General features: G+C 43.6%; 1 protein-coding gene across 2 annotated transcripts in view; it reads left to right on the forward strand.

Moving 5' to 3' along the window:
• IGF2R (insulin like growth factor 2 receptor) overlaps window positions 1-25,423 on the forward strand; it is a 133,658-nt gene that overhangs the window by 14,206 nt on the left and 94,029 nt on the right. For both annotated transcript variants that reach the window (XM_023219080.1, XM_023219081.1), the window contains exons 2-3: window positions 7,308-7,447; window positions 25,006-25,130. In XM_023219080.1, the coding sequence (XP_023074848.1) occupies window positions 7,308-7,447; window positions 25,006-25,130 (265 nt within the window). The remainder of the gene's footprint in view (window positions 1-7,307; window positions 7,448-25,005; window positions 25,131-25,423) is intronic.

Here is a 25,423-nt window from a genome sequence, read left to right on the forward strand (position 1 = left end):
TGAAGGAATTGGTATTATTTCCATGGAAACCAGTTGGGTATGGGAAGAGAGGTTGTGGAAGGCAATGCTCTGGTGTTTGGCAATTCGCACTGTGCAGAAGAGAAAGCAGAACTGGATTGGGAGTATAGAGTAGCAGAAGTTTAAGCTTGGGGAAGAAGTTGAGCAAGGAGAGCATATGATCTGTTGATAGCGTGATGTGATGGGGTCTGAATCTTCAGACAGTTCACAGCTTTTTCATAGAGGCTGTCCTCAGATGGGTTCAACCACTCTTAGAATTCTGCCTTTATTATTCAAGTAGTATCCATGACATTAAAAATGAGAAGGAAGCGTTTTGGCCAATGAGGGACTGCATAAACTACTGTCTGCATAAATGACCTTGGTCCTAGAAGATTATGATGAAGCTGAACAATTCCTATCACCTAGTGATACTCTAGCCGTTGTAACGCCATAGCACAATGCATTAGTCACGTGTTTGTGGTAATACTGCTGTACACGAACCCACTGCGCTACCAGTCTTATAAAAGCGTCCAGTCAGGTCCTAGGCCTTTACATCCATTCACTCACTGACTCACCCAGAACCACTTCCAGTCCTGCAGGCTCCGTTCATCGTAAGTGCCCTAGGCAAGTGTGCCATTTTAATCTTTCATACCACATTTTTGCTGCACCTTTTCTATGTTTAGATATGTATCATGTATTGCAGTTGCCTGCGGTACTCAATGCAGCATCATGCTGCGCGGGTTTGTAGCCTGAGAACAATAGGACATACCACATAGCCTAGGTTTGTAGTAGGTGACACCATCTGTGTGTGTGCAGATACACTCAGTGATGTTTGTGCAGTGACAGAATTGCCTCATGACACATTTCTGACAGTGTATCCCCATCACTAAGTGAGTGACTGTAAACCAGTCCCCCCATCAGCAGTTACACTTCCTAAGGTTTCAGTTACCCATGGTCACCTGTAGTCTGAAAATATGAAGATATTTTGAGACAGAGGGAGAGACGCCATATTCACATACCATTTATTACAGTTATAATTGTACTATTATTAGTTGTTAATCTTTTACAACAACTAATGTATAAATTAAACTTAATCATGGGAGTGTATGTAAAGGAAAAACCACATCTGAAACCATATTCCTGGTTTCAGGCCTCTACTGGGGGTCTTGTATCTGTGATTACAAGGTGCCATGAAGGGATGACTTTAACTTTTCTATATGACTAGCATTTTATTGAATCAAATTGTATAGGTGGTTGGCAATACAATAGGAACTCAGAGATCTTTATGCTGTACAGAGTCTGTCATTTTAATGGCATTTATTGTGACAAGATTTAAACTAAAGTTTTGTGGAATGTTTTGCCAGTTTTCGTGTTGTAACTGAAACTGAATGTTTTCTGAAAAGTTAAAACCATTTTTTAAAATGGAAAATAAATGCAACTGTTTACGTAAGTGGTTAAGGGGCCTCACACGGCCTGGGTTTATTCTTCACTTTGTAATTCTGTGATGCTGGGCAAGTTCCTCATTCTGAGCCTTGGGATCTTTGGCCTCAAAGCTGAGGAACTTGGGAGGGTTGGATAATGGCGTCCAGTTCTGTGGGGAGATTTGGCTCACATGTTAGCCGTGTGGGTGAGAGCTGTGCTGTCATGCGTTCTTAGCCAAACTGGCCAGTTTCCTTCTCAAGCCATCAGCAAATGCTGATCCTGCATCTGCCAGTCATTGCTCCAGGAGGGAGGACATTACTGTCCCAGGGTGACGGTGTCGTTGGGGATAACAGGCACCTCCGAAGATGCCACCACTGAGCTGTATAAAGTGCCATTGCAGGTAGTGCCAGAGCTGTGGATTCGGCCGGGGAGCACTGTGTGGAGGAGCTGCTGCAGCACATGTGTGTATCTCCAGCTGTCAGGCTGGCTTTGGAATGCATTTGGATTTTTTGAGAATGAGAGAGGGACCATTGGCTGTTTTACGCTCTGAAAAATGACATAGAATAGCAGAGATTTTACTTACTTTTGCTGATTTTCTAGAACATTTTCTGTCCCAGAGTGATGGTTTTGAAGAACCAAGGTTCTTGGACAGATGGTTTTGCATCCAGAAGAGTGACTCTAACTGAAATCAGGCTGCCTCCCTTGAGGATGGTCACTGGATTTTGCAAGGCTGGGACAATGGGCAGGGATCCTGGGTTGTTTCCAGTGGACAAGCTGCTTCTGTGGGCCTTTGCAGTTCTCCCCGCTCCTCCTCCTGTGTCCTGCTGGTTTCCTTCAGTTGAGATGGAATATAGCATAGCGTCAGTGACTTTTAGAAGACTTGACAGAGTTTCAAGAAAATGCTCACTGGGCTTTTTTACCTATCCTGCTGCAGAGGTTCTTTGTTTTTTTTAGATGGAGGGAGTCTCACTCTGTCACCCAGTCTGGAGTGCAGTGGTGCGATCTTGGCTCACTGCAACCTCCACCTCCTGGATTCAAGCTATTCTCGTGCCTCAGCCTCCCGAGTAGCTGGGACTATCGGTGTGCGTGACCATGCCTGGCTAATTTTTGTATTTTTTTTTTTTTTTTTTTAGTAGAGTCAGGGTTTCACCATGTTGGCCAGAATGGTCTTGAAGTCCCGACCTCAAGTGATCCTCCCACCTTGTCCTCCCAAAGTGCTGGGATTATAGGCATAAGCCACCCGCACATGGCCTGAAGTTCTTTCTTCCAGAAAATGTATTCAACACATTCCTTCGTGTGTGTGTGTTGGAGTGAAGACTGTGTTTCCACATAGCTTGCAGATACTTTCTTCCAGAAGCTTGTTTGTTGCTAACATTTAACATCTTAGTATTACAGCTTAGTTTTCTCTGATTGAATATGTTGATCTCCTTTTTTTTTTTTCTGTCAGTTTTTTTCTTAAGTCTTTACTTGTGTAAGCTCAGATAACTTAGTCTAGAATGTAGGCTTTTTCTGGGAATCTCAGCTGAATGGTTTCATTTGCTTGGCTGTTAAATGAACCATACTGTTGTGGAATAGTTCCCTAATTCTGGCTGTATATGTGCACTTCGGGTAGAGAATTTTCTAATAGACAAACTTTCAGACAAAAAATTTATTATTCCTTAAATATATCATTAAATTTTATTTAGTCTGTAATGATTTTATTGCTTCTGAAGCCATTTTCTAGTTCTATCATGTGATCATGGTGCTTTTAAACTTTAATACCAATTTAAGAATGATTTTAGCTTAGGCTGTTCTAGGGGCTTGGCCTTTAATGTGGAAAGAAACTTAGAATCCTTTAGTTTCAAACATGTGATTTCTTAAAACTTGTTATCAGTTATTTATATGATTTTAAGTTTATTATGAAATAGTCTTTAAAAAATATTTACTTTAGTGGAAGCATGTCTAGTGATAGTTTAACCAGAGTGCATACCAGAGTACATAATAGTTTTTGGAATATTCTTCATAAATTTTCAGATAGATTATTTAAACCACATGACGGTTTCTGAGCTCCTGTTGATACTAGGGGCTAGGCATATTAGTTTAGTTTTTTCTTTTCCTTTTTTTTTTTTTTTTTTTTTGAGACAGAGTCTTGCTCTGTTGCCCAGGCTGGAGTACAGAGTACAGTGGCGCAGTCTCAGCTCACTGCAACCTCCACCTCCCAGGTTCAAGCGATTCTCCTGCCTCAGCCTCCCAAGTAGCTGGGACTACAGGTGCGCACTACCACACCCGGCTAATTTTTGTATTTTTAGTAGAGACGGGGTTTTACCATATTGATCAGGGTGATCTTGAACTCCTGACCTCATGATCTGCCTGCCTCAGTCTCTCAAAGTGCTTCAATTACAGGCGTGAGCCACTGCGCCCTACCATTAATTTGTTTTAAAGGAGACATAATGTCCGTTGAAACATCAGAATGTTTTAAGTACTGACAGCTTGAAGGTGTCTTTGGAGTGAAGTTTAGAAACCTATTGTGACCATTCTTCGTTTTAAAGCTGTGACTAAGAACTCTGAGATATTGGTGCCTTTGCCTCAAGTGCTGCTGATGGCTTTGAATGGCATTGAGGTTGCCAGGCCTGGAGGAGGGCTGCCTTGTGCTGAGTGGTTAAATCAACCCCCTGAAAAAAGTCAGTGTTCAAGTATTTTAATAGGCTCCTCCTTTCCTACTCCCATAACCACTTACATTTGATGAATCTTGACAAAACAAGTATGAAATGCAAATAGAGAAAATGTTATAATTGAATAGAGCAACACTTTTCTCTCTAGCAGCCCTGATTTCCAGATTATCAGGACAATATCCCTCATTTTATTCTTTTTAAATCTTGATTCTGCTCCCCAGGCACACACATTCTTTACCTTATTTAAATATCCCCTTTGCAAAAATGCTGGATTTCTTTTAAGGAAAGCATAGCCGGCCAGGCGCAGTGGCTCATGCCTGTAATCCCAGCACTTTGGAAGGCCGAGACGGGCGGGTTCACGAGGTCTGGAGATCAAGACCATCCTGGTTAACGTGGTGAAACTCCGTCTCTACTAAAAATACAAAAAATTAGCCAGGCGTGGTGGCGGGCGCCTGTAGTCCCAGCTACTCGGGAGGCTGAGGCAGGAGAATGGCGTGAACCCAGGAGGCGGAGCTTGCAGTGAGCTGAGATCGTGCCACTGCACTCCAGCCTGGGCGACAGAGCCAGTCTCAGTCTTAAAAAAAAAAAAAAAAAGGAAAGCATAGCATTTTAGGTACGTGTGGATCTCTTTAGCGTTGATTCCTACCAGTTAACTTATTTTAAATGACACCCTCATGCACCAATATCATATACTTAGGATTGTGAAATAGCTTAATGATGTCACTGCCGCTTCTTGAGGTTTGTCTCTGGTATCCTGGAGAAACTGGTTATGGCTCCTGAATAAGAGATTAGCATTTTTCCTGAGTAGTAGCCAAGTCTTTGTTTACTTGTTTATCTTGTATCCTGCAACCTGGAATATACGCTCAGAGCGGGCAGGGCCTCTTTGTTTTGTTTATTGCTGTACTCTCCTGTGCCTCCCGCAGTAAGTACTTAAGAAATACCTGTGAAACACATGAATAAAGGGTAATGAAGGGCAAAGGAAACAAGCCTTTATGGATGATTTTTCTCTGTGCCTGATAATACTTGGGTTATTTTCTCATGTCCTTGACTCATCCCGAGTCTAGGAGGTCACTCTTAACATGTTCCTGATGAAGAAGCTGAGTTGAGGAGTAACACCCCAAGGGTGTCACCCTAAGGCTGGGCATCTAAGTACCCCAGCCTGCTCTTCAGGTTTGTAGCCACTTAGTGGCCATCAGACCTTCCATCTCACTGCTTTTAAAGGCCTGTGTATGTGGTTTGGTTTCTTGGCAGGTGGGTTCGATGGGTTTCCAGACCTAGGAGTTCTTGGTGCCTTGTCTTCCCGTACCCCAACAGGGCTACTGTGGCCCCTCCATTGCTGAAACTAGTTCAGGGTCGGGGAGGGGACATGTTGTGGGGGACCTGGTGGTTGGTTTTGTGCAGAGTCATTGCCTTGGTGCGCTGTGGAAGGGAGCTCTGGGAAGTGGACGGCTCCTTCTGTGAGGGAGTGCTTCTGTCGTCAGCGGGGTACTGCATAGGCTGCATAACACTGCTAGGTAGATAAATATGGTGGTCTTACCCCAGGGCCTCCACAACTCCTGGATGGGCCTAGCCTAAGCAATTCTGATTTAACTTATTGCCCCTGCTTTTAGCAATACTGTTGAGTTAAATAACAGCTTTTGCATTTAAAATAATAAAAAATATTTTTGTAGATATGGGATCTTGCTATGTTGCCTAGGCTGGCCTGAAACTCCTGGCTTCTGGTGATCCTCTGGCCTTTGCCTCCCAAAGTACTGGGATTACAGGCACGAGACCCTGGCCTGGCCTTTATTTTTTACATTTTGCAAGGACATTTTAAGTCACTTTCTTCCTTTTCTGTTTTTACTCCTGCTGAGGAGTTGATCCTCATTTTACAAAATGGACAAAACATTCTCCCCAGGGCAGAGTAGACATTTGAGAAGAATTGTTTTCGCAGAACCGGGAAACCACCTATTTTGTCCGAAGTATACTGGTTGATTCATTAACAATTACTATCTGCTTTGCCGGAGGTTTGAACAATGAGTGTTAATGCTTGGTGTAGTGAATTTTGTGTGATTTTAAATCTGATAGTTGACTCATTGCACAGTTCTGTCTTGCAAGTTCAGATCTGAACTGCAGCCCTAAGAGGTAAAAGCAGAAGTGGAGCTGCCTTTCGTGCCATAGCTAGCTTTTTAATAAAATAGAGTTAAAAAATCCTTTGGCTTTTCAGCATTTTGATGTGATTGGAAAAGCTATTACTATCTTATATTCAGCGTGAGTCTTGAGCAGTTACTGATTAATATGGTTTGGCCGTGTCTCTACCCAAATCTCAGCTTGTAGTTCCCATAATCCCCATGGGTCGTGGGAGGGACCTGGTGGGAGGTAATTGAATCATGGCAGGGGTTACCCTCATGCTGTTCTCGTGATCATGAGTGAGTTCTCACGAGATCTGATGGTTTTATAAGGGGCTTTTCACCCTCTTGCTCCGTACTTCTGCTTGCTGAAAAAGGATGTGTTTGCTTCCCCGTCTGTCGTGATTGTAAGTTTCTTGAGGCCTCCCTAGCCATACTTAACTATGAGTCAGTTAAACCTCTTTCCTTTATAAATTACCCAGTCTTGAGTGTGTCTTTATTAGCAGTGTGAGAACAGACCAATACACTGATCTGAGTTGATATTCTTAAATTAATGGTAAGATATTTCTTTCTGTGTTTATTTTAATTTTTTTGAGACAGAGTCTTGCACTGTTGACCAAGCTGGAGTGCAGTGGCGCAATCTCGGTTCACTGCAACCTCCACCTCCCAGGTTGAAGCAATTCTCCTGCCTCAGCCTCCCAGGTAGCTGGGATTACAGGCATGTGCCACCACGCCCAGCTAATTTTTGTAATTTTAGTAGAGACGGGGTTTCATTACGTCGGCCAGACTGGTCTCAAACGCCTGACCTTGTGATCCACCCTCCTCGGCCACCCAAAGTGTTGGGATTACAGGCCTGAGCCACCTCGCCCAGCCAGATATTTCTGTTTTGATGATCTTTGAGTCCTGAGTTAGCTTCAGAGTGGATTGAACCAGAAACAGATGGTGTTAGTAGTTTCTGCCCTGGCTTCTTTGCAACTTAACATACTTGACTTTCTAGTGTTTTTGGCTAAGGAAAGTGTATTTTCTAGTTTGTGGCAGTTTTAAGCAAGTGTGGCTTGAATAAAACTAGAGAGAAGTTTAATTTTTGATAAATCAGTGACAGTGACAAGTTGTTTTTCTTCCTTTCCAGTTATACATGGGAAGCTGTTGATACCAAAAATAATGTACTTTATAAAATCAACATCTGCGGAAGTGTGGATATTGTCCAGTGCGGGCCATCAAGTGCTGTTTGTATGCACGACTTGAAGACACACACTTATCATTCAGTGGGTAAGTAAAACTACCTTAAATTACTGGATTGGCAATATGATTCCCCAATTTTGCAGAAATGACTGTGTATAGCTATATGTATATAGCTATACAAAAATTATGAATGTTTAGAAATTATAAATGTTTATAATACATAATACACATTTGTTAGTAGTTAAAAATGATAACGGTTTGAATGTCTAGTATGAGCTAAAACTAGGTTAGTTCTGTCTAGTGGATACTATGCAGACAACCATTATGAAGAATTATGTAGATGTGTATTTGATATTGAAAGATGTCTCCTAGATGGCTCTCCCTTCTCACCCACATTTTTCTTAAACCCTGTTTTTACATTCTCCCCCAGCCCCCATTTCCTTTAGTGCTCCCCTCACTCCCACTCCTTTGTACCTTCCAGTTTTGGCTGTGGTTCCCAGGCAGTGTGTCTGCCATCAAAGATGGTCACTGGAGTTAGGCTTACATTAAAGGTTAAATAGTCCTGAGGATTGGCAGTCTCAGAGAAAAAGGTGCAGCCCCTTCTTTCCTAGGGTTCATTTCATTTCCACAAATGTATGCCTTTTGGATCAGGATCGCTATCCTCCTGTGAAGAATATGAATCCAAGTGGATTGATAGCACCAGGTTACATGGAGTGGGGTCAGGGCAGATACCTGAAGGAGGGGATGCAGGGCGGACAGAAAAGCAGAACACATTGCCCTTGGATTTGGCAACATGGATGTCTGTGGTGACCTTTCACTAAGGCAGTTAGAATAATGAGCTTTGACCACAGTGGATGGTCATGACATGGTGATGGTATGTGACTAGGGATCGTCTGATAACTAAAAGAGGATGCTAGCTAGGCTTTTGGATTTGGGAGAGAAGCTTACTGTGGTAGCTCTGTCATTTTGTTTTGTGTTTTAAACATTTTTACATTTTTACAGATTTGGGGGTTCAAGTGCAGTTTGTTACATGGATATATTGCATAGTCGTAAATCTGGGTTTTTAATACCTGTCACCTGAATAGTGTACATTGTACCCAGTAGATAATTTCTAATTCCTCACCCCCCAACCTCTCTGAGTCTCCAGTGTCTGTTATTCCACTGTCCATGTCCATGTGTACATATTGTTTAGTTCCTACTTACAAGTGAGAACATGTGGTATTTGATGTTCTCTTTCTGAGTTATTTTACTTAGGATAATGGGCTGCTGTTTAATTCATGTTGCTGCAAAACATGTGATTTCATTCTTTTTTATGGCCAAGGTGTGGAATTTGACCATAAAAAAGAATGAAATCACACACACACACACACACCACATTTTTTGTTATCCAGTCATCCATTGATGGACACTTAGGTTGATTCCACATCTTTGCAATTGTGAATAGTGCTGTGATGAACATTGAGTGCAGGTATCTTTCTGATACGATGATTTTTTTCCTTCAGGTGTATAGTCAATAGTGGGATTGCTGGATGGAATGGTAGTGCTATTTTTAGTTCCTTGATAGATCTGTATACTGTTTTCCATAGAGGATATCCTAATTTGCATTCCCACCAACAATATGTAAGCGTTCCCGGTTTTCTACATTCTTCCCAACATCTTTTGCTTTTTGACTTTTTAATAATTGCCATTCCAGTGGGTGTAAGATGATGTCTCATTGTGGTTTTAATTTGCCTTTCTCTAATGATTAGGGATGTGGAACATTTTTACATATGCTTATTGGCCATTTGTATGTCTTTAGAGAAATGTCTGTGCATGTCCTTTGCCCTGTTTTTAAAGGGGTTCTTTTTCCTTTTTGAATTGTTTTGAGTTCCTTGTAGATTCTGGATGTCAGTCCTTTGTCAGACGCACAGTTTGCAAATATTTTCACCCGTTCTGTAGGTTTTCTGTTTACTCTGCTGTGCAGAAGCTTTTTAGTTTAATTAAATCTTGTCTATTTTTGTTTTGTTGCATTTGCTTTTGAGGTTTTAGTTACGAAATCTTCGTCTAGGCCAATGTCCAGGATAGTGTTTCCTGGGTTTTCTTCCAGAATATTCATAGTTTCAGATCTTACATTTAAGTCTCCAACTTTTGTATATGGTGAGAGATAGGGATCTAGTTTCATTCTTCTGCATATGGCTGTCCAGTTTTCCCAGCACCATTTATTGAATAGGGTATCCCTTCCCCAGTGTTATATTTTTGTCCACTTTGTCAAAGATCAGTTGGTTGTAAGTATGTGGCTTCTTTGACTCTGGGTTCTCTATTCTGTTCCACTGATCTGTGTGCCTATTTTTGTATCAGTACCATGCTGTTTGATTACTATAGCCTTCAGGTATAATTTGAAGTCAGGTAACGTGATGCCTCTGGCTTTGTTATTTGCTTTTGCTATTCAGGCTTTGGCTACTCATATGGTTCCATACGAATTTTAGGATTGTTTTTCTAATTCTGTGAAAAATGACTTTGGTACCTTGATAAAAACTGCATTGAATCTGCAGATTGCTTTGGTCATTATGGTCATGTTAACAATACTAATTCTTCTAGGCCATGATTTTTGCATGTATTCATTAGGGATATTGGCGTGTAGTTTTCCTTTTTTGTTGTGTCCTTGCCTTGCTTTGGTATTAGGGTGTTACTGGCTTCATAGAACAAGTTAGGGAGGATTCCCTCCAACCTGAGTTTATTTTATTTTTTTTGCAGCGAGCAGTTTCAGTGGGATTGGTACCAGTTCTTTGTACCTTTGGTAGAATTTGGCTCTCAATCTGTCTGGTTCTGTGCTTTTTCTTGAGAGATTTTTAAAGTACTGATTCAGTCTCACTGCTTGTTATTGGTCTTTTCAGGATTTCTGTTTCTTCCGATTCAATATTGGGAGGTTGTATGTTTCCAGGATTGTATCCATTTCCTCTAGGTTTTCTAGATTTTGAGTGTAGAGATGTTTATAGTAGCCTCTGATGATCTTTTGTCTCTCCATAGTACCAGTTTTAATGTCTACTTTTTCATTTCTGATTGTGCTTGTTTGAATTGCGTCTCTTCTTTTTTGGTTGAGTAGTGATCCATTGATTTTGTTTATCTTTTCAAAGAACCAACTTTGTTTTGTTGACACTTTGCATTTTTTGGGGGTGGGGTCTTAGTTTCATTTAATTCTGCTCTGATTTTTGTTATTTCTTCTGTTAGGTTTCAATTTGGTTTGTTCTTTTTTTTTTTTTCAAGTGCCATGAGGGTTACATTAGGTCATTAATTTGTGACCTTTCTTTTTGATGTAGGCGTTTAGTGCTATAAACTTCGTCTTACCGCTGCTTAGCTGTATTCCAGAGGTTTTGGTCTATTATGTCTCTATTTATATTCATTTCAAAAAATTTTTACATTTCATCCTAACTTTGTCATTGACCCAAAGGTTATTCAGGAGCAGGTTGTTTAATGTCCATGGATTTGTGTAGTAGAGTTCTCCTCTTGGAATTGCTTTCTAGTTTTATTCCACTGTGATCTGGGAAGATAGTTGATATGACTTCAGTTTTTAAAATGTATTGAGACTTGTTTTGTGGCCTAATATATGGTCTATCCTGGAGAGTGTTCCATGTGCTAAGAGGAATGTATGTCCTGTGGTTGTTGGGTAGAGTGTTCTTTAAATATCTTTTAGGTCCATTTAATCCGGAGTCCAATTTAAGTTCAGTGTTTTATTGTTGATTTTCTGTCTCGATTATCTTTCTGCTGCTATTAGTGAGGTGTTGAAGTCTCTCATTATTATTACATTGCTGTCTGTCTCCTCTTAGGTCTAGTGGTAATTATTTTATGAATCTGAGTGCTTTGGTGTGGGGTGCATTTGTATTTAGGATGGTTATATCTTGTTGAATTGATCCCTTTATCATTCTTTAAATGGTCTTCTTTTTGTTTTCTCTTTTAACTGTTGTTGACTTAAAAGGCTGTTTTGTCCAAGTATTTCTTCTCCTGCTCACTTTTGGTTTCTATTTGCATGGAATATCTTTTCCTACCTCTTTACCTTGAGTCTTTGTTTTTACCAGTTAGGTGGTTTTCTGTAAGCAACATATGGTTGGATCTTTTTTTTTTTTTTAAGATATGTGAGTTTTATACCTTTTGTCTGGGTTAATTCAAACCTGTCTTTAAGCTATCAGATTCTCTTTTCTGCTGGTCTAGTCTGCTGTTCAAGCTTTCAATTGTATTTTGTAATTCCTACAATGAATTTTTTATTTCTGGAATTTCTGGTTTTCTAAAAAATAGCTATCTCTAATAAAATTTTAATTTAGATCCTGTATTGTTTTTCTGATTTGTGTTGGTTTTTTGACTTTCTCTTGGTTCTTATTGCGCTTCTTTAAAATCAATATTTTGAATTCCTTATCTGGTATTTCAAGGATTTCATTTTCATTAGGGTCCACTGCTGGAGAGTTAGTGTGAGTCTTGGGGATGTTGCAGCACTCTTTTTTTTTTTTTTTTTTTAATACTTCTAGAGTTGTTACTCTGCTTCATTCTCATCTGGATAAACTATCGCTTCTTTATTTTTAAATTTACTTTGGCAGAATTTTTTTTTCCCTTGAGAATGTGAATATAATGTATGTTGTATATAGTTGTTTGACTTCAGTTCTGAGTGCTTTCAGTGACAAAGACTCTGAGTTTCTTGGTTATAGATGGCCTTTTTGTGGTAGCTTTCTCAAATGCTAGTGATAGTAGTGATGTGCTGGGTGTGTGAGCAAGGTCCTCACCCATCTCCCGCTGGGCCTGGAAGGCAGAGTTCTCAGGAAGTTATCTTGTTCTCCTTTGCTTTGCACTTGTGGCAGCAGAATTTATATTGGGTTGTGCAGACCAGCAGGTGGTATTTACTGGTAAAAGCTAGCTGCAGTGGAATCCGATTTGGGTTTATGCGTGACCTTTGTTTATGGGGGAAGCTCTGTTGCTTCAGGCAGTGACGTCTGTGGAATGCACAGTGGCCTGAGCTCCCTGCTCAACCCCTGAGTCGGGGAGAAAGCTAAACTGAACTGCCAGTTCTCTTGGATACTCCAGTGGTTCAAGTGCCAGCCCTAACACGGGTAGCAGGGGGAGCTCTGTAGAAGTTGCTAAGGTGTCTGTGGGGAGGTGTGGGGACTGCCCCAGCTCTATGGCCTGGGCAGATAGGAGTACAATCTACCTCCCTGTCACACCCCGTCCTGGTGCTGGGGACATTCAGAACATGAGAATATCGCTGTCTGTCTCAGGCTGCTGCAGTGTAGTGAGTGCCATGAGAGACACCTGTCCCATGGCTTACTACCAACTTGTCTTCTACAGTGAGCCTCCTCCCTCAACCCAAAGCACACAGATTTGTAGCTCTCCTGCCCTTTGCCACAGGGATGCTGTGGGTCCGTGTAGAGAGGGTGGGGCCCCACCTTTCATACAAGTCCTGGCCCAGTGGGCACACTGCCAGTGGAAACAGCTGCGCCTAACAGCCACAGAATGGCCACTGTCCCATGTGCCAACCTGTGGGAGCAGCCACGACTGTGCCCAACAGCAGTGGGTAGAGGGTAGGAGAGGAGAGGTCCCACTCCCCACATCCGTGCCCAAGCACTGAGTCCACCTGGCTCCTGGGCTGGAAGCATGCTCCTCCCTTGCAGAGCTGAGTACAGCACCCCTGTGTCTGCTGCAGGTGGCACAGTCTCTCAGCCCACAAGCCATGCACCCCTGTCTCCGCTGCAGGTGGTGCAGCCACTGTTAGCCCACAAGCCATGCACCCCTGTCTCCACTGCAGGTGGCACGGTCTCTCAGCCCGCAGGCCATGCTCCTGGGCACAGGAAAGTGAATGCTCTGGTCTCCTTTGTCCCAAGGGGTGCCCCCTTGGCATACTGGACTCTTTCTTCCCTTAGGAGCAGCACTCCCTGAGGGTAGGCCTCTGGGGACCCTGCAGCTCCCCTGGGTCCAGCCAGCCCTGTATGGCTGCTGCAGTCTCAGCAGGTGCCAAGAAAGGTCTGTGGGGCCTCTGGTGATTAGAGACATCAGTGCTGAGCTTCCCCAGGCAGTCCTCCAAGAGCTTTGCCCTTAGTATGATGCCCGCTACCGCTGCTGCCGCCACCCACGTCCACTGGTGGGTGAGCAACCTGGCACAAGCGGTAGTCTGACGCAATGCCCTCAGGACATCCCCAAATTGCTGCCCGCACCAGTGTTTGGGTTTGCGAGGGCAGAAAAGCTCTCCCACGGTTTGGGTACCAGCAGTTGACCACAGAGGCGAGGGGCAGCAGTGGCATTCCCACCACCCCTTCCAAGGGAATACCAAGTCCCTCAGGGCTCCTAGCCTCTCTCTGCCCCTCTCTTGTTTCCTTTTTTTTTTTGACCTGGCTTCGTCCCAGGGGTCCTCCACTCGGCTCCAGTACTCTCCACTTGATAGTCTGTTCTGGTGATGGCTGCTCGCCTGTAACTCTGGTTCTTCTGAGAACTGGCCTCTGACAACTGTGTTCAGCTGTCTCGAAACAAAGGACACCCCCACTTGTCATTTTGCGTGGAAATTCCTAAACACAGTTAAAAGAGCTTTGTAGAAAGCAGTGTTTAGAGTAAGAAGATAAGGGAGTGCGAGGTCTGCTGGTTGAGGCCCAGCTCCTGTTTGATTTCCCTCTCTCTCTACAAAGAGACCATCCAGACTGAAAAACCTGGTGAGAGGGATTTGGGGCCTGGGATTGAGATCTGAGAAAGCACTGGATTGTCGTGAATTATTGGCTCTGACAAATGTTACCCTTTGGTGATATAGTTAGGAAACTTACAGATGAGATGGCCAATTTCCTCACTGTGCTCTTTTGAGAACTCACAGAGAAAGGCCACAAGTAAGCCTGTTGGTCAGTGTTATGTAGGTGTTCAGAAAGAAGGAAAAGTAGCTTCCTTCTTGATTTTATTATAATATTTTAGTATTTTTGGCTAATGAAAGTGTGTCTTGAGTTTATGGTAGTATAGTACAGTACGGTATAGTATAGTATAGTATAGTACCACGTAGACTGATGCCAGATGGAGACAACTTACTTGAAGGATCATTTGTGAGCTTGGCCTCACTGGACAAGAGTTTGAGTTTGACCGAGTTCTGTGGGCCTTGAAAGCCACAGAGGAGGAGAGTTGTTATTTTCTGGTAGGGAGTGGATCCATTACAGATCTTTTGTGATGGTAACGGGGAGGTGATGTGATAGAAGGTGTTTTTAGGAAGCTGGCCACGTGGAATAGGAAAGGATGCTTATGGGGGAGATACCAAAGATAACTAGATGACTAAAAAGTAACTTACAGGTTGAGTTGATGATGATACTCTTATAAACCAGCGGTTTCCAATCTCATTTTTTCCCCCAAATACATGTGACCGATCCCTTTCCCAGAGCTTGAAACTTCCAGGAGTCGTCATCATACGTACTTTCAGGACTGTCAGTAACGGCCCCGAGCCTTTCTTCAACTGGAGAGAGCAGTTTGTGTGAGTGAATGAGAGTGACATTGACAGTAGCATAGGGATAATCTCGAATCAAATCTAATTTGCATATGCAATAAAAATACCTAAATTTGTTGCGCATTCATGTGCTAGGCCTAATGTTTTAAAGTAAAATATCTCATTTAATTCATTCAACAACCCTTTAAAGAAGGTGATTTCATTTCCCTCATGTTATAAATGAAGAAACTGAAGTGCAAAATGGATCTGTGTTCCACAGTGGGCGGGTCTAAGCATGTCTGCCCCCGGAGTCCGAGGAAGTTGAGAGGCTGAAGAAAGAGGCCGACACCCAGTTTCTCACAAAGGAACATTTAATAGGCACTTATGAATAGAAGCCACATCTCCAGAAGTCACGAGATGAGATGGATCCCTCCACCATTACCCACCGGGGACCCAGGGCTCATACACCATAGGGAAGGGGTGGTTCAGAAGGGATGTGTAGGACAATTGAAGTAGGTTTTTTGACCTAAGGGGAGGATTCATGATAAGTGCCTGCTCTTACACAAGGAACAGTAGATAAACTGGAAATCTTGGAGGCCTTCCTGGAACCGGGGTTAATCAGAAGTCAGCAGGGCTGTTTGGCCTCCAGAATGGAGTTACCTTAGCCTCCACAATGAGCACCTTGCTGGAGGTCGTGTGCTTATGGATTTGAATGTGGACAGCCAGCTCCAGAGCCTGTGTATTCACTCAGGGCTGTGTTTTTATGTGAGTCATCTGGTCACATCAGACAGATTGGAGCTGAAATGGAGACCAGGATGAGAGATCTGAATGTGTGGCTCTGAGAGGACATCTGAGAACAAACTTCTTTTGATCTTGCTAGAAAGGAAAAAATGTGAACCTTCAAAACGACCACAAGAACTGGAGCTCCCAGCAGATCAGAGGAACAGAAGAGCTAGTATAGAAATAGATCCAAATATATATGGTAACTTAAGATAACTTACAACCAAAAAATTGGGTGTAAGTAGCTATTGTCTCTTAGGAAACAAAGTTCAATCCCTCCTTTAGATCACATACCAAAATTGCAGCTAAGATTTGAAAGTAAAAAGACAATAGAACGTTGGGAAAAAATTGGTAACATGTAGATATAATCTAGAAGAGCCTTCCTTAAGGAAACCTGGAAGCCGTACAGGAGAAGAGGAACGTTTCTTATTGCATACCTTTTAATGACTAAAAGGTGTTCTGAAGACAAAACACATATGCTAGACTGGGAAAAACATTTCCAGCGTGTTTGTCAATGTACTAATAGGATGAGAGTTTTTCTTAAAAATTGGTGGGAAAAACAAACAACCCAGGAGAAAAATGGCAAAGTCAAAGAACAGGTAATTCACAAAAGAAGAAATCCAGACGGTCTAAGCCAGGTGTATTAGGCCTTTCTCACATTGCTATAAACAACTACCTGATACTTGGTAATTTATGAAGGAGAGAGGTTGGATTCACAGTTCCAAAGGCCGTATAGGAAGCATGGCTGGGGAGGCCTCAGGAAGCTTAAAATCATGGCAGCAGGTGAAGGGGAAGCAGGCAGCTTCCACGCATAGTGACAGGAGATGAGTGGGGAGGTGCTACACCCTTTTAAACAAGCAGATCTCGTGAGAATGCTGTCACAAGACGGCACTTGGGGATGGTGCTAAACCATTAGAAACCAGCTCTGTGATCCAATTACCTCCCACCAGGCCCCACCTCCAGCACTCGGGATCACAATTCATCATGAGATTTGGGTGGCAAGACAGAGCTAAGCCGCATCACCAGGTATAAATGCAAATCAGAGCAATTATGAGATCTCATTTTTCTTTGAGAAGTTGGCAGAAATTTAAGTGGTTGAATCATAGAGTGCTGGCAGGGAGCCTGGAAATGGGCACATTTATTTATATGTTGCTGTAGGAAGATGGTTGTCTCTCAATCCTTTTGGAAAGATAATAGTTGGTGTGAGTTTTTTTTTTTTGAGACAGAATCTCACCCTGTTGCCCAGGCCAGAGTGCAGTGGTGTGATCTTGGCTCACTGCAACCTCCGCCCCCTGGGTTTAAGTGATTCTCCTGCCTCAGCCTCCTGAGTAGCTTGGATCACAGGCACCACCATGTCCAGCTAATCTTTTTTTTTGTTGTTGTTGTATGTTTAGTAGAGATGGGGTTTCACCATTTGACCAGGCTGGTCTTGAACTCCTGACCTCAAGTGATCCGCCCGCCTTGGTGCCCCAAAGTGCTGGGATTACAGGCGTGAGCCACCTCGCCTGGCCTGGTGTGAGTTTTAAAGTGCTCTAACGTGGGGGTCGTCATCCCCTGGGCCACAGACTGATACCGGTTTGTAGCCTGTTAGGAACTGGGCTGCACAGCAGGAGGTGAGTGGCGGGTGAGAGAGTGAAGCTTCATCTGTATTTACAGCCGCTCCCCATTGCTTGCATTACTGCCTGCGCTCTGCATCCTGTTAGATAAATGGCAGCATTAGATGCTCATAGGAGCGCGAACCCTATTGTGAACTGCACATGCAAGAGATCTGGGTTGTGGCCCCTCATGAGAATCTAATGCCTGATGATCTGTCAGTGTCTCCCATCACCCGCACGTGGGACCATCTAGTTGCAGGAGGACAAGCTCAGGCTCACATTGATTCTACACTATGGTGTATTGTATAATTATTTCATTACATATTGCAATGTAATAATAATAGAAATAAAGGGTACAATAAATGTAATACGCTTGAATCATCCTGAAACCATCCTGCCCCCAACCCAAGTCTGTGGAAAAATTGTCTTTCATGAAACCAGTCACTGGTGCCAAAAAGGTTAGGGACTGCTGCCCTAAAACTTTTTATAGTGAGAAACAAATATGAAGACCTAAATGCTGGTTTAAACAACATTACATTATTTTAAATTGAGGAATCATACATTATCCACACATCCAAGGAGCTCAGAAGAAATTAAAATAATCATACATTAGTGTTTCCTTAGGCAAATGATATTACATATGTGAATCTTAGCAAATGTTAGCCATCATTTTTATAGGGCCTGTGAACAATATTTGGTCCCATTTGCAACCTAATTATCTTCACATTTTAAAGTGGTTTATACATTTTATATACATTTGACCCTTGAACAGCACTAGAGTTAGGGGCACCAACCCCCTGCACAGTTGAAAATCCACGTTTAACTTCTCCCCTCTAACCAGAGCTGCTAATAGCCTGCTGTTGATGGGAAGCTTTACCAGTAGCATAAAGTTGATTAACACATATTTTGCATATTATATGTATTAAATACTGTATTCCTATAATAAAGTAAGGTAAAGGAAAGAAACTATTAAGAAAATCAGGCCATATGTGGTAGCTCACACCTCTAATCACAGCACTTTGGGAAGCTGAGGTGGGAGGATCAGTGGAGCCCAGAAGTTTGAGACCAGCTTGGACAACATAGTGGAACCCCATCTCTGCAGAAAGTAAAAGAATTAGCCAGGCATGGTGGTACATGCCTGTAGTCCCAGCTACTTGGGAGGCTGAGGCAGGAGGATTGCTTGAGCCCAGGACTAGGTAAGAGAGTGAGACCGTGTCTCAGGAAAAAACAAATCATAAGGAAGAGAAAGTATGTTTATTATTCAGTAAGTGGAAGTAGATCATCATATAAAGATCTTCATCCTCATTGTCTTCATGTAGGCTGAGTAGGAGGAGGAAGAGAAGGGACTGGTCTTGCTGTTCTAGGGTTACAGAGGGGAAAGAAAATCAGTGTATAAGTGGACCTGGGAAGTTCAGAACTGTGCAGTTCAAGGGTCAACTGTATTTGATTTCCTTTTTAAGTACCTCAGATGTCTGACTTAACAGTTAAAAATTCAGTGTAACAATAATTATACATTTAAGAGTATTATATATTTAATAATTCTTATATATTTACTAGTTATGATAAACCTAAAATTCTCTTAAATGTTCTAATACTGTGGCATAAGTCTGAATTAATTGCTGAGTTATAAACTTTGGACTGGAGTTATATTAAATATTGCAGTAAAAATACCAAGTACGTTCACATTTTTCCTATCACATCAAATATTAATATTATGATTTTAATTAACCTTCTGCGGATTAAAGCTCTATATCCATTTCAGAAAGCCTGTTACCAGCCCATTTAACTTGAGGTAATGTACTCACTAGGGAACAGTGTTAATTGAGGTTACCACTAGAGCCTGGAATTCTGTTTGGCTTCTTGCTAGTGACCTGGTAGGACACAGTGAGTCCTACTGTAGTCGCCATCCCAGGTGATTCATTTACTCTAAAGAGCCTGGCCCCTGACTTCCAGTGATTTGGTAGTGTCTGATTCTTGTATGCATTCACAGAAATCTAGAGCAGGCATCTGGACTGATCATTGGATTGTATCTTTCATCTCTTTGACTCATAAGATGTGAAAATGCCTTTTCCTCTTAAGTCTTTTATTTTCTTAAAAGCTAGAATTCTGTTGGATATTTAAGATGCTACCTGGTTGAGTTTTGGATACAACTCATGTTTTTATCTGATTTATGGTCTCTCCTGATAGTCTGGCAATACCTGTTACATTTTAAAACGTATATTCACATAATCTTTTGTGACTCAAACGGTTAGAAGTAGTAGTACTATATGTAGATATTTCTACAAAAGGTAGCATTGTTTATTGTGGCACATATGCTGGAACAATCTGTATGGGTATGGTTCAGTAATTTATAGTGTATTTTCTTCTTATTTACTTGGTTAAATCATCTAAAATTATATGTATGCATTATATTAAAACAGCCAACAGTTAATGTTTATTTATAATAAATATTTGACTGTCAGTGATATGTAGGCCCTGGTTTAGGTACTGGAATTAGATTCAGTCACTACAAAAGACAAGAATCTCTTTTTTTCATGGAGCTGACATTTTAGTAGGGTGGGAGACAGATGAAAAAAGCAATGGCTAAGTAGTATGTTAAACCATGATGACTGCTATAAAAAAAGAAAGGAAGGGTAATCAGGAGTACTGAGGGCTCAGGGGTGTGTGCGCAAGGATATTAAATAGGGTAAGTGTCACTGACAACGTGACATGTAAGTAAAGACCTCAAGTTGAAGGAGTGAGCTGTGTGTCTCTCTGGGGGAACAGCCAGTTCAGGGGACAAGAGGAGTGGCCAAGGAGTGTGTTGGTGATAGCAAGAAAATAAATATCTTTTTAAAAGAGTATCCATATAAATAGAGAAGCTGGAAGTAAAAAAACATTGGATGAGTTTTTTTTTTTTTTTTTTTAATTTGGCAAAATAGCATGAATAGTGTATGTTGAAGGAAACGCTAAGTGGGTGTGCAGGGGAGAGAGGAAAGACTTGCTTGAGCAAATCAGGAAGTAGGACAGGAAGGGTTCTCTGCCTTGTAGGTTCTCATTGCCATGGCAATAATATAATTTTGCTGTAGCCCTGCGGCAGGCAGGAGGGCTGCTTGTGAAGTCAGGATCACCAGGCTTTGTGGCTTCAAGGAGGCCTGATCACTGTGGGCTTGCTTGGGCTTGGAAGTGCGGCCTGGTGGGCCAGCAGAGTGTGACTTGGTGGTCTGACTGAGCTGCACGTGAGGGCCCGGTGCAGCCTGGCATGGTGGTACCCTTGAGAGCATGGCCTGGAGGGCTCCGAGGTGCTGCCTGGCCAGTGTGGTCTGGAAGGGCCTGGCAAGCGCTATCTGGAGCACTCGGAGGTGTGGCCTGGTGGTCCGGGTGGGTCTAGTGAGTGTGGCTTGGAGTGCTGGGTTGTGTGGCCCGGCTGGCACTGAGGTCCCTGCGGATTCTGGAGAACCTGAAGGTGCGGCTCCGGGGGTGCGGCCAAGTGTGGCGTGGTGTGGTGTGTGGTGTGGAGGGCCCGCGTGTGCAGCCTAGTGGTTGCTGTAAGCATGGTTTGGAGGCCTGGCGAATGTGTCCTGGTATGCCTGGTGAGTGTGTAAGCATGGCCTAGAGTGTCACCAGACCAAACCGGACCCATCTGCCAGTGCACCAGGGAAAGCCAAACGCCAAAGTGCAGGGTTTTTGCTGGAGAGAGTGGACTGCACTGCGACGAGACAGGAAGAAAGCTCAAACCTGTCTCCCCGAGCTGGGGGCTGGGTGGGGTTTTATAAGCTTATGGTAATAAGGTGTGATCTGATTGGATCTTGCAATTAGATGACACCAGGGCTCTATCTGATTGGATCCTGGATCTTGCCCTGCGGTGTGCGCTTCTTACTTCAGTCCCACTCCTCAGTCCTAGTGCTTAGATTCCCCCCGTGTTGCAAGCTTGGTTCATCTGGGCAGGCTCCGGTGACGTGATCTCAAACTGGGAGCCCTGGCAGCTGAAAAACAACGAACAACTTTGTACATAAAAGATGATACAGCTTGGTCTAATGTGGTTCTAAAGAGGCTCTGCCAGCGAGTCCTAGGGGTTCCGGCACGCAGCCCTGCGAACCTGGAGCTTAGGGTCTGCAGTCTGGGAGGCCGAGGCCTGGCATGTTGGGGAGAGGCTGGGGGCCTGGCGTGGTGGCGGCAGCCCGCAGTCCTTGCCCGGCCCCTTCTCTGGGAGGCTGTGATTCTCCGCGGCTCTTGCCGGTGTCTGCCCTTGGCCACTGGGCTGCGAGGAAGCCGGCGAGGGGTGGGTGTGCGCCCCGCCCGGGTCTACCGCTGAGGGATGCAGTGGCCGCCAGCTTGGCCGTGCGGCTGGTTCACTCCCTTCCCGCTTCCAGGGCTTTTTTTCTGCCTCCTTTTCAGGACGTGATCCGCACATTATGAGGGACCCGCAGGGGCTGTTGGCACAGAGGGGTCACCCTGTGTGCGAACAGGACACGAGGTTGGGGGCTTGCCTTCTGAAGCTGCCAGGAGACGCTGCATCCCTTTGCCTGTAGCGGTCGCCCCCCATCCTCCACCCGCCCCATCCCCCTCCTTCCCCAACTGCAGTCTTCCGCGCCTCCTGAGCTCCTTGAGCCTCCCTGGGTCCCTTGCACCTCCCTATGTCCCCCAAGACTCCTGGCTCTCGCGCTTCTCCAGGACCCCGTGCCTCCTGGGCCTCTTGCGCCTCCCCGGTCCTCCGCGCCTCCTCGGCCCCCGTGCCTCCCGCACCCTTTGCGCCTCCTGGGGTTCCGTGCCTCCCGAGGCTTCCTTGCCTTCCGCTCTCCGCCTCGCCGCACCCCTCGCCTCCTCATGCTCCTCCGGCCCCCACACCTCCCCACCCTTGTGCCTATCTCCCTATCCCCTGTACCACCCGGCGCCCTCCACTCCCCACGCGCCTCTCCCTTCGCGCCTCCCCCTTCGCACCTACCCCTTCGCGCCTCCCCCGTCGCGCCTCCCCCTTTCGCGCCTCCCTGTACTCTGCATGCCCCGTGTGCCTGCTGCGCCCCACGCGCCTTCGGCGTCTCCAACCCTCACGCACTTCCAGCTGCACTCCCTAGGCGGGTACTTCGGCGCCGCTGAGCCCGCCCCGGCCCCCGCTGAGTGCCTCCCAGACACGCCCACTGCGGGCGGGACTCGGGGAGCTGTCCAGGCGCGGGAGCTGTCCAGGCGCAGGAGCTGTCCACGCGCAGGAGCTGTCCAGGCGCGGAAGCTGTCCAGGCACGGGAGCTGTCCAGGCGCGGGAGCTGTCCAGGCGCGGAAGCTGTCAGGCGCGGGAGCTGTCCAGGCGCAGGAGCTGTCCAGGCACGGGAGCTGTCCAGGCGCAGGAGCTGTCCAGGCGCGGAAGCTGTTCAGGCGAGGGAGCTGTCCACGGGGCACTGTCCTTGGTTTCAGAGCTTCTGCAGGGCTTCTGTGTCCTTTTGGCTGAGCCGACTGGGCACAGGTTTTAGAAAAGACCCTGGGCGTTGCAGATGGGGAAGGATGATCCTGGCCGACTTTTGCACGCAGGCAGAAGAACCACCGGGCCATCAGCCTGGTGCCGTGGGGCAGCGCTGACTTCTGGTTCGCCCGTGCCCCAAAACTTCAGGTGTATATGGGATTGGATTAGCTGTCATCCCGAACTCATGACACATACGTACAGTGATCCATATGTTAATCCGTGGACTAACTTTTTTCCTTTTAAAAAATTAGTTGTTTTGTGTAATGTAGTGAGCCCTGTTACTAACAAAAATCTAGGATCTTGGCAGTAACCACTGACTGTTTTGCTTTTCTCTCTTTGACTTTCCACTAGAAGTAATTGTTAGCTCCCATCTTGTATTAAATTTTTTTTTTTTACTGTATCTAATTTCCAAAAAAAAATCTATGTGTGCAACTAACTTTATTAAAGTGTATATCTTCCTATGTGTAACTTTTTGGGACTTAAGTGATAACAGTAATATTACTACAAATCAACCATATTGTTGTTTTTTACTGTGTTTTATTCCTTCTGGATGCTGTAATATTTTATTGTGTGGATCTGCCAAAGTTAATTTATCCACTCTTCTGTTGATGGGGTTTTGGTTATTTCCAGGTTTTTGCTCTTCAGAAGAATGAAATCACTGAGTGGAATAACTAGGCCATAGGGCACACAAATGTTCAATTTTAGGACATAATGTCCTGCTGACTTACATAGTTGTTGAACCAGTTAACATTTCACTAGCAATACAGGAGAGCTCTGAGCCATCTCACGTCTGACACTTGGTATTTAATTTTTGCCAGAGGGATGGCTGTAAACGGTATACCATTTTGGTCTTGATTTGAAATTCCTTGATCACCAGTAACATTGAACATCTCTTAACATATTTATTGATGTACCTTTTTCTTCGGTTTGCTTGATCATGTCTTGTTCATTTTATATTGGGTTTCTATTGCGTGTGACCTAGATTAGAATTTTTTCTTTTCATTGGATATTAAAATCCACCATTGTGTGGCTAGGTGTGGATTTTTCCTTCTGTCTCCTTTCTGGCATGGTGTGTGCTTTCTCAGTCAGAGGTAATTCATCGTCCTTTATTTCCTGGAATTATATATAAAAAATTCTTTTTCTTATTTGTTTGCATGTGAATGTATGTAGAAATTCTTGATGCTGGTTCTTTGCCAGTTCTGTGTTTTTCCCAGTTTATAACTTCTGTTTTCTTTAAGCTATTTTTTGATGAGTATAAGCTCTTAAATTGAATAGGTCAACCTTATTAATCATTTTGAGTCATAAGAAATCTTTCTCTATCTTAAGATTTCTACCAAGTTTTGAAGTTTGTATTTTGATGTTTACATCTTTAATCCATTTAGACAGGGGTGTCCAATCTTTTGGCTTCCCCAGGCCACATTGGAAGAATAGTTCTCTTTGGCCACACCTAAAATACACTAATACTCATAATACTTAATGATCTAAAAAAAAAATCACAAAAAATATCATGTTTTAAGAAAGTTTACAAGTTTGTGTTGGGCTGCATTCAAAGCCATTCTGGGCTGTATGTGGCCCATGGGCCACGGGTTGGACAAGCTTGTGTTTAGAGTTGGTTTTTGTACCCAGTACTGGATAGGGATCCAATTTTATCTTTTTCCATATGGATAACCATTTTGTTTCCAGTTCTGTTTTTATTTCCCGTTCTGCTTATTGAACAGCCTCCTCTTTTCCCTGATCTATTACTTCTGTCATAATCAAAGTTTAATTCACATTTGTGTCTCTATGCTCTCTCTTCTAGTCAGTTGATCTCTATTCTAGTCTTCTCATCAGTTTATTCCTATGCCAACCCCCATCATATTGATTTTTACATAGACTTTTTATTCTGGATTGTTACAGTAATGTCCCAGACAAACAGAGATGTGGTCATTGTACTTGTGGGCCTTTCTAGAGAATGTTGATTTTTGTAGCATATGTGATGGGAAGTATTGAAAAATTTCAGTGGCTGACTTATATATTCTGATTTGTGTTTTTGAAGATCACACTGGTGTAAGATGGATGAGGAAGTGAGGCTGGTGAGGGATGAGACTAGTCTGGAGGCAGGGGGAGCAGTTAGGTAGCCAGTGCTGGAGCGCAGGTAATGGTTTTAGTGGGAGTAGAGGTGTAGAAATGGGGACAGATTTGAGATGGGCGTATAGCTGTGGACCTTTCTGATGTATGGAAAGCAGCAGACAAGGTAAAGATGGCACTCAGTGTAATGTAATGGGGATGTCACTTCTGAGATGGAAAATTCTGGGAAAGGAAAGTTTTATAAATTTATAAGCTATCAGATAAATTATAATGCTACTTTTAATTTTAATTTGCTTTTTCTTGGAAATAGCTGTTTGGTTATGTATATTTTATAGCCTGTTCACTCTCTTTTCTCTCCAAATAGGTGACTCTGTTTTGAGAAGTGCAACCAGATCTCTCCTGGAATTCAACACAACAGTGAGCTGTGACCGGCCAGGCACAAATCACAGAGTCCAGAGCAGCATTGCCTTCCTGTGTGGGAAAACCCTGGTGAGTCCACACAGACACTTGATATATTTCTTTAAAAAAAAAAAAAAAGTCTGCCCCTTGGTATTCTGGCTATAGAGGTATTCCAGGAAGAATCGGTAAGCAAGCTTAGAAACACAAATAAGAAAAACCCTGCCAAATCACCATCACCATCAAGAACCAATAAGTAAACAAATTCTAAACTTGTTACAACTTTTAGGTAAAACATGGACCACGTCTTTTGTAAAACTACAATTAAGTGTGATTAGTGTGGTAAAAATCAGTGCACTGTTTAATGTTTACGTTACAGGCATAAT

This window comes from Piliocolobus tephrosceles, chromosome 5 (assembly GCF_002776525.5).
Source record: "Piliocolobus tephrosceles isolate RC106 chromosome 5, ASM277652v3, whole genome shotgun sequence".
Classification (NCBI taxonomy): domain Eukaryota; kingdom Metazoa; phylum Chordata; class Mammalia; order Primates; family Cercopithecidae; genus Piliocolobus; species Piliocolobus tephrosceles.